This window comes from Gasterosteus aculeatus, chromosome 10 (assembly GCF_964276395.1).
Source record: "Gasterosteus aculeatus chromosome 10, fGasAcu3.hap1.1, whole genome shotgun sequence".
In the NCBI taxonomy this organism is placed as follows: Eukaryota; Metazoa; Chordata; class Actinopteri; order Perciformes; family Gasterosteidae; genus Gasterosteus; species Gasterosteus aculeatus.
The window spans coordinates 8,699,072-8,708,171 of record NC_135697.1 but is presented as its reverse complement, the minus strand read 5'-3'; the positions used below and the strand labels follow the sequence as shown (position 1 = coordinate 8,708,171).

The window sequence follows — 9,100 nt, the reverse complement described above, 5'->3', positions numbered from 1 at the left end:
TTCATGACTTATTTTACAGTCGGATTACTATTAACATGTCCTAACAATATCATATATCAACACTTTGTTGTTGCATAGAGGCAAACCAACAAGCTCATCGCGGCTTTTACATGTTTACTCAAATAAATAGTACCTCATGCACCACCGTAGCGCGAGAACCCCTCTCGCTTAAAGATGCACGTGGATTTATTGAGAGGGCTCATCTCACCCCACAACTGTTTCTGGACCTCATGAGCGATCGTGACGAAGCATCTGCCGCTTACCCACAATTCTTTGCGCCCTGAAAACAATCAAACAAGCCACTGAGGTGCAGAAGTCTCTTCGCCGTCTTATTATTTCAGCCGTGGAATAAAACGCAAACTATTTTGCCGTTAAAAATACGTGTCAACGGGATCAGGGAACACCGGAAGTGTCCTTCAGGTGAGAAAAGTCACATGCGGACATCAGCTGTACCGGGAATAAATAATAACAAGTGAGTTCCCGTGCTGGCTGACGTGCGTCTGTCAAGGCGAGCCCTCATCAGTGTAACTCAAAGTTAGCCAGCTTCTGCTAATGCGTATAAGAAATTAACGTAACAATGAAGCTTTCCTATAGATTTATCCAGGATAAAACAAAAAAATGCGGCCTAACGTTAAAGCGTTGTTTTAAATATTCACACGCGGCGCCTCTCCTGCTACAATGGGACCTCTCTGCGACTTAACCTATATAATAATATATATATAAATATAATTAGTAACAGTAACGGCTCAACCAACAAGTTTTAAAGCTTTCACCAGCTCAACCTCCCGCTATGAAACGCGTCTCTTCTGACTGCGTGCACATGACGCAGGGAGGTGCAAAGACTGCAGAGTTCAGCAGGTCTGCGGCGAGGGGGCGTGGCTTTGACCTCCTATAAGGGCCCAAAGGGCTGAAGGTCGACCCACACTCCGCTCTGCTCTTCTATCAAACCCTCAGCTCCTGTGGCAGGAACCAAACATGGCTCACCTCCCGGCCCTCTTCAAGTATGTGGACGAACACCAGGATCTGTACGTGCAGGTGAGGGATTGAATTGAAGCTTTAACCAAATGCTGCGCTCAAGCCTTCGTGGCCCGTTTTCTCGCACAGTATTAAAATGTATGTGAATGCTTTCTCTCGTGATCCCAGCGTCTCGCCGACTGGGTCGGTGTCCAGAGTGTGTCGGCTTGGCCGGAGAAGCGCGGCGAGATCAAGAGGATGATGGAGATGGCGGCCAAGGACATTGAGAAGCTGGGGGGAACGGTGGAGATGGTGGACATCGGCAAACAGACGGTGTGTGAACAGAGTGCCGATTAAATGTTTTGAACTGCTCTGGTCATTTATTCAGTGCTTCCCTTTTTTCTTGTGCCGTTTTGATGAGTCAACGTCTTAACGCTTTCGATCTGGTAGAATAAACTCTACCCGTTCTCAAATTGAGGCTGCTTTTCGTTTGTGCATGCAGCTTCCCTCTGGGGAGGAGATCCCCCTGCCGCCAATCATCCTGGGACATCTGGGCTCAGATCCGGCCAAGAAGACCGTGTGTATCTACGGCCACCTCGATGTCCAGCCCGCTCACATCGACGATGGCTGGGACACAGAGCCTTTCACTCTGGTGGAGAAAGACGGTGAGAGGAGAATTCTTTTTTTCCTTTACAGTTTACCCTGAAGCTGTATCGAAAGTGATCTGAAAAGTTTCTCGGTTAGAAACAAAACGGCTTCATTGCCAGTTATTGAAGCCTGGAATGCTGTCTTGGCCTGTAAGACGAGACGCGATGCGGTTGACGTCCGGGTGTATCCAGTCTTTTGCATAACGATTACACAACTTTGTCTTTCCACTTGGCAAACGTATGGTACCACTTTTGCATTGAAATAAAGGGCAGACTTGTCCTGCAGAGAAGACCGTATGACAGTTGAAGGAAAATGTAGTTTAACTGAGCCACAACGGAACCACAGAATACAATTAAACTGATCATTTGCTCTCTGAAACAGTCTACACACAAGAATCACAGGAAAGCCTTTATTTGGTGAGCAGAGAGGTTGTTTTTTACTCATCATTACTCAAGTCTTATTTAAATTCTCTGAGCTTTTATCAGCATTGTACTTTTGATCATGTCAGCCTGCAGCATATTGCCAAAGTCCAGCCCGGCAGAGTGGTGCTCTTAATCCCGTCTTATCTGCAGAACTCTCAAGTGTAGTTCAAGTGCTATTAACAATAATGCATTCAGCTTTACAGAGAGCAAAAAGGCTTCAGTGAAGCACTTCTTATCTTATTTCTTATCTATTAGTGATGTTTAACAATCGGCTGTTATTCAGCTGTTACTATCCATCTTTAAATCCTGTATAGTAATTAATCATTCAAATCTCTGAATGTGTATTTGGTGTTAGTCATTGCAGAAAGAATAAACTCTGCCGTGCGTGATAACCTTTTGGTGCTAATAATCCCAACACCCAAAAGGTCTCGTGTCCTTTCTGGTGAAAGTCAGCTGACAGAAAGTAAAGCATCCACTTCCTCTTTTCACGTCCTTTCTGCTCGGCTCTGGTGTTTCTTCTGCTTATGTCGTGACTTACTATCCAGCCGTTTAGCTGCTAGAGTTCCCCAGACAATGCGAATTCTTCTGGATAGCTGGAATAAATATTGACCCATAGCTTTATATTAAACACTGTTTGTTCTTCACAGGGAAGCTCTATGGAAGAGGTTCCACTGATGACAAGGGCCCAGTGTTGGCCTGGTTCAACTGCATTGAGGCCCATCAGAAGATGCAGCAGGTAAAGATCGCGCCACACTTTTCTTCTCAAACTTATGAAACCTTACTTTACCCTTTGTTTTCCTCTTATTACGTTCATTGTCTTTACCGGCAGTGAAAACTACTTTGCAATAAGCCATATTCTGATCGTCATTCAGTGGGCTCATATGATTTTAGTGACAAAAAACAGTTTGGGCCAAAACCACAACTGTGTTGTCCAGTTTACATTAACACTTTCTGCTTTTATAAATGAAAGCTCCTTTTTATTACATAAATGATCGGTGATGAGGGCTCTGTGTAATCACAGTGCAGTCAGCTGGTATCGTTGCTCATGGGGTTAAAGAGCTTGAGATTCCTTTGCAAACTGGGTGTGGTTAAATGCTGATGTGCTGGGAACACGGATCAGAATGGATCAGCAGAAATGTTGCTTGGAATGTAGAAGTATAACAAGGTGGTTTTATGACATAACATTGTTTTGAATGTATGTAACGAGAGTGGAATGATAATTATACATCAGATCCATCCGTCACTTTTTTTTCGATTTTCAAAGCTGCTCATTTAATGCACTGAACTGAAATTAGTTCAGATTTTGAATTATTTATTTTTTAATAGTAATCCTATTGAATTAGTACACAGCATTGCTTTTGGGTTTATGACTAGAAATTAACTCTGTCTCTATTCAAGTTTAGAGCTGATTCAGCCCGTTGATTGTTTTAGAGCCGTCAGCAGGAGAAGGTCAAAGGTCTCTGGATGAAATCTGTAGTCACGTCTTATCCAGCTGTCACTTAATGATTAAAACGAGTCACGTCAGAGTGTCGCTTTGCTTTGAACAACTTCCACGTCTCCCTGAAACAGCAACAGCTTGTTTGAGGAAAATGTCCCAGGATCTACTCTATGATCAATATACAGAACAGGTTATTTTCTGAACAAAAAGGTCTGTTCTTTATCAAAATAACATAAACAGTCTTTTTATCGTACTGATCTTTAAACACAGTGAGGTCCCTGGATATGACCTTCTTTTTTCCCCACTTCCTACAGGAGCTTCCCATCAACATCAAATTCTGCTTCGAGGGGATGGAGGAGTCCGGATCGGAGGGCCTGGATGAACTGGTGTTTTCACGTAAAGACACCTTCTTGAAAGACGTGGACTATGTCTGCATCTCCGACAACTATTGGCTCGGCAAGACCAAACCCTGCATCACTTACGGCCTGAGAGGGATCTGCTACTTCTTCCTGGAGGTGAGGTCTGATTGCAGTGGTGGTTGAACCGTTGTAATCACTCAACCTGCAGCAATGCAGTTCTTCCAGTAGAACGAAAAGGTCATGCAGTTTTTTTGTAAACTGAATCTTGCTGAAGCACATTGGGTCACTAAGTTTTTTATTTTTATTTTAAAGGTGCATTGCGGCGACAAGGACCTCCACTCAGGGGTGTTTGGCGGCTCTGTGCATGAAGCCATGACCGACCTGATTGCACTTATGGGCAAGTGATGTTCTAGACATAATTAAAACTCTTTTGGGTCTTTGACCTGCGCAATACACGTTATTAACAATGTTTAAATCTTTGGCTCGCGTCAAAACAGGCACCCTCTTGGACAACAAGGGGAATATTTTGATTCCCGGGATAAACGATGACGTGGCCTCTGTGACGGATGACGAGAAAAAGCTGTACGAGAAGATCGAGTTTAACTTGGATGAATACTGCAAAGACGTTGGCGTGGAAACGCTGCTGCACAACAGCAAGGCAAGGCGTTGATTTCTGTTGTCCCTCGACCCGAGGAAGACCGGTCATGTTTATTTAAGTGTACCATTTGTCCCGCAGGAGAAAATCCTGATGCACCGCTGGAGGTACCCGTCTCTGTCTCTTCATGGTATCGAGGGAGCTTTCTCCGAAACGGGAGCCAAGACCGTTATCCCCCGCAAGGTCATCGGCAAGTTCTCCATCCGCCTCGTCCCCGACATGGACCCCAAAGTGGTGGAGAAGCAGGTAGATTCGGAAATGTACTAACGCCGATTTGTGACGCGGTCCAAAGGTTATGGTCAAGTCACTAGAGCACAAGTCACATTTTGTTTTTAGTAAATACTGTTTTTACAACAAATTGTACAAGTGAAGTGGATTCACAGCCTGACCCACCATAGTTGAGCTTAACTTGGTATTTCATGAAGGCGGTATTTATATTAAAACTGACACTGAAATGGCTTGAAAAAAAAGCTGTTTTTAACTGTAGCCTGGACTTAGAATGTCTCTCAAATTTCAAGGTTATTGATCATCTGGAGAAGAAGTTTGCTGAGCTTGGAAGCCCCAACAAACTGAAAGTGCACATGGGCCACGGAGCCAAGGCCTGGGTCTCTGACTTCAACCACCCACACTACATGGCCGGGCGGAAAGCCATGAAAACAGGTACAGAGGTCTATATGGTTGAAGGACTCAAAACGCCTCCAATGTGTTTGATATTAGATCACCTGTTCTCTAATTGTTTAGTAGAATGCTGATAGTATTTCATGTGTCTTTAGTTTTGAAATAGTTTATCTTTGAGGTGCTCAAAGCTCTGATTATTAATGATTGTGGATGACAAGAGTCATTTTATTTTGTTGAACCTTTTCCTTATGCTGTAGAGATGTTCTCCTCAGTCCCCTTGACTATTCTCTCCATGTTCTCCTGCTCCTTTGCTGTGCCAAAGTCTTTGGCGTGGAGCCTGACCTGACTCGCGAGGGTGGAAGCATCCCCGTCACTCTGACCTTCCAGGAGGCCACAGGGCGTAACGTCATGCTGCTCCCCGTTGGATCCTCTGACGATGGCGCTCACTCTCAGAACGAAAAGCTCAACAGGTTTGTCACAGTCACGTCCTCCTCGCCTTTTCCACCCAAATCACTGCGAACGAGAAAAGCAAAGGGATTTCCAGTGGCTGAAGAGTTAAAATGAACTTTTCTTTGCAAAGAAATAATTGTATTAAGGCCACAGGAAATACTTTTTGAAGATTAAGTCATCACATTTTGTTTTATATTGAGTGTAGTTATTAAGTATTAAGACAATTTCTTCCAACAACTTGACTTACTCATGATTGATAGTTACGATTGAACATTTTGTTACACTGGTTAATTAAGTACGTCGCTGTTTCTTCTCTCCACTTTCAGAACCAACTACATCCAGGGGATCAAGATGCTCAGTGCATACTTCCACGAGGTCTCCCTGCTGGAATGAAGGGATGTCTCATCATGAAAAGTATAAAACATGTCCATCCTCACAATTGGAATTTTGCCCTTCAGCAGTTTTATACCCACTTTCCCTGACAATAAAATTGTTTTTCTTTGTAAACATTTGTTTTCCTGTTTCATTAATGTGTTGATTGTAGTCTTGGTGCAATCGCCCATAATGTAATTAGATTTAGAAAATAATGTTAGTCTAGTGAAGAAGGGAATAAGCAAGTATTAAATGTCTTCAAGGCCTCACTGATAATAGGCTGACAAAAGACAATAGACGTCTCTGCACACGCCAACAGTAGTTGATGGGAAACACAAATCAGAATCAACCAGCAGGAATGTTGCTTGGAATGTGGAAATATACCGAGGTGGTTTTATGACTTTAATATTGTTTGGCATTTATAGAAGAAGAAGAATGGAATGATAATTGTAGATTCAATCCATGTGTCACCAACACTCACAGGGACATCCTCTTCCATTTTCCATTTCACTGTGAAATTAGTTCAGGTTTTTGGCGGCTCCATTACCAATTGTTTCAACTACTATTTTGGACAGCGTGTGAATACGATTACTGAGCTTTGTAATGCTTAAAGAAGTGTATTGGTAGTTTGAAATCGAAGAAAATGGAACTAAACAGGATTCTCTTTTTGGACAACTAAGTTCTCCACTATAAGGTCGTCATGCACATTGCAATGGACGCTCACAAGAATGCTGGATAGTCAGAGACTAGAGCTGTATAAAGAATACCCCGGTTTGAAACAAGCTAAAGATAACGGCAGCACTGACGGAGCCAGCGGTCAAGCTGAGTAGAGCACATCCTTCAGACCGGGACAAGAGGATGCCATCATGAGGATCCTGTCAGGGATTCACTGCTCTCACGCATACAAACACACACATCTGTACCCCTATAACCTCTGTGTTCGGGGTTGTCTCTCTCTCTCTCTCTTGTTCCTGCAGGTCTCTCTACCCTCGTAGTGTTGGATGGGTAAATTGTTGTGCTATCAGCTCCCAGTCTGTTCGCTAAGAGATCGAAAAGCATCACTTTGGTCATTTCCCTTCTGGTCTCCCTCATTGACGACCAGGTAGTCACCTTCTCTCCCTCGATGGTGTTGATCTCCAACATCTTCCTGCATGTCTCAAAGAGTGAAAAGTTAGATTTGAAATCTAGGCTCAAAAGCCATCTCGACGTTTGTTGATTTAATGTAAAAAGGGCCCTAAAAATAGTATTTTTTTCTGTAATTTATCCAGCAGGATTTCAAAAGTACAGCAATGCACTTTAATCCAAAGAGAAATCATAAACTGTCATGTGTTTGGTAGTATCTATAATGTGTCCTTCCTTTGTTTTTCTGCAGGTCAGGCCAGGTGTGTGTGTTGCTCCTCTCTCCAGAGGCCCTGCTTGGTGGAGGCTGTCTTCCCTCGGCTCAGGAGCTCCCTCCTTTGTCCTTCGCCTGTATAGACGAAGCTCATTGTGTCTCTGAGTGGTCTCACAACATCAGACCGTGCTACCTCAGACTCTGTAAGGTGGGTTAATGGCTTAAGTCTTTATATTTGATATTGAGTATAAACGCTTTGTGTGTCCGTAGGATGGGGACCCCCATGAGCTCCGGCGTAGAGACAGTGGACTACTACACAGTTAAGAAACCGGTCCAGAAAGTTTTCCCTCCGTGTAGATGTAAACAGATACACAAGAAACAGCAAGAACAACTTGAACTAGTAAAGGTAACTTCCCCTCTGTGTGTGTTTGGTTTAAATATTGTTCAATATGTTGTGGCAGTAAAACAATAAAACTAAACTGTTTTGTGTGAAGGACATTGAAGATTCAGAGCTGATGGAGATGATGGATGGTGGACGCTGTTCAACCGGTTCCACATGCAGTTGCCACCCGATTGCCGTGGTGTTGGCCAGAAAGCGGATGGCAGGCGAGCGGGTGGAGACGCTGGATCAGCTGGAGTTTGATGTGGTCGAGGTGGGCGGACACTATGGCAGCTTCCTGTGGTGAAGAGAGGAGTCAGACAGCTGCAGTTGAGCAGTGGTATGTGAATGCACTGAAACAACAGGAAATGTTCCTCATGAACACAAAGCGAAACACAGCAGGAAAATCAGGGCCATAGTTTGAATGAAATGTCCCCCTCTGGTCTGTGTCCTGTATGTTCTGTGCTGTATAAATTAAGCCAAATAGAGCCACTTACCGGTGAATTATTAACGTTTCTGGTTCAGTCGGCGGACGCAGCGTCCACGTTGACGTGTCCTCCCTATTGTTCTACTTCAGGTCCTTTGGCGACCTCAGCGATGAGGAGATGGACAGAGTCTGTCAATTCCTCCATAGTCGAGTGCTGAACCAAGAGAGAACGCAGCTTTACCAGCTGACTGCTTCAAGGCCTTCAGGAGGTACACACCGTCTGTTTAATGCATGCAATATAATTGTTACAATTATTGTTACATATAATTGTTAAATACAATTTCTCAATCGCTTCATTGCCCGGTGTCCACGTGCAACTTTGCGTGTGCGTCGTGTTGCAGCGTTGCCTTCAAAAGAGTCCTGTCTTGAAGATCTGGATGAGAGTCGCAGTCTCCAGCTGAAGGGCCTTCTCTTTGACAAGAGGCGAGACCAAGGCTTCGCGCTCGCAGCAGCGGACATCGAGGAGCTCTGTCGCTAGGATCTTGCACGGCATCGCTGAGGGCGCACGGCGCTCACAGTACGTATGCGTAAGGGCGATCACAGGCTTAACTCGGCCTCACAGGCAACTGCAGACTGCATCATTTTGATGAGCTCAAAGAGCGTCTGAAGCTTTGTTCTGTAACAGCTCTGCACCTCAAGCCCTCTAGAGGGAGGCACAGGATCAATGAATAAACTATGAGCGTGGCAATGTGGAGCAGAATATCTTATAAATTGTTCTAGTAAGATGATTTCTGTTGTTCTGTTAAACCAGCAGCAAGTTGTCCTGTGCGGAAACACACACGTGGATCAAGTAGGTCGATGCAACTTTCATCCTCATAACAATTTTATTAAATCATGTTCGATCTATGTTTTGTACAATGTTAGGTGTTGATACTAATAATATACATTTGTTTTTCTTTGAAGACTGTAATTAAATAAAATTGTTCTATTTTTTTTAGCTTGGGCTTTTTACATTTGTTATTTATTTATTTATGTAGTTATATAG

General features: G+C 43.8%; 1 protein-coding gene across 2 annotated transcripts; it reads left to right on the top strand.

Moving 5' to 3' along the window:
- Positions 1–230: 230 nt before the first annotated feature.
- cndp2 (carnosine dipeptidase 2) lies at positions 231–6,051 on the top strand. 2 transcript variants are annotated; one of them, XM_078081493.1, is made up of 12 exons: positions 231–420; positions 955–1,035; positions 1,144–1,287; positions 1,457–1,619; positions 2,672–2,760; positions 3,777–3,977; positions 4,134–4,218; positions 4,319–4,479; positions 4,558–4,722; positions 4,995–5,136; positions 5,417–5,564; positions 5,871–6,051. In XM_078081493.1, the coding sequence occupies exons 2-12, from the start codon at positions 976–978 to the stop codon at positions 5,935–5,937; spliced, it is 1,425 nt and encodes a 474-aa protein (XP_077937619.1). In that variant the 5' UTR covers positions 231–420; positions 955–975; the 3' UTR covers positions 5,938–6,051. The 2 variants fall into 2 exon arrangements, with proteins under 2 accessions (XP_077937619.1, XP_077937620.1); XM_078081494.1 differs by having other exon boundaries at positions 273–472.
- The last annotated feature ends 3,049 nt before the right edge of the window (positions 6,052–9,100 follow it).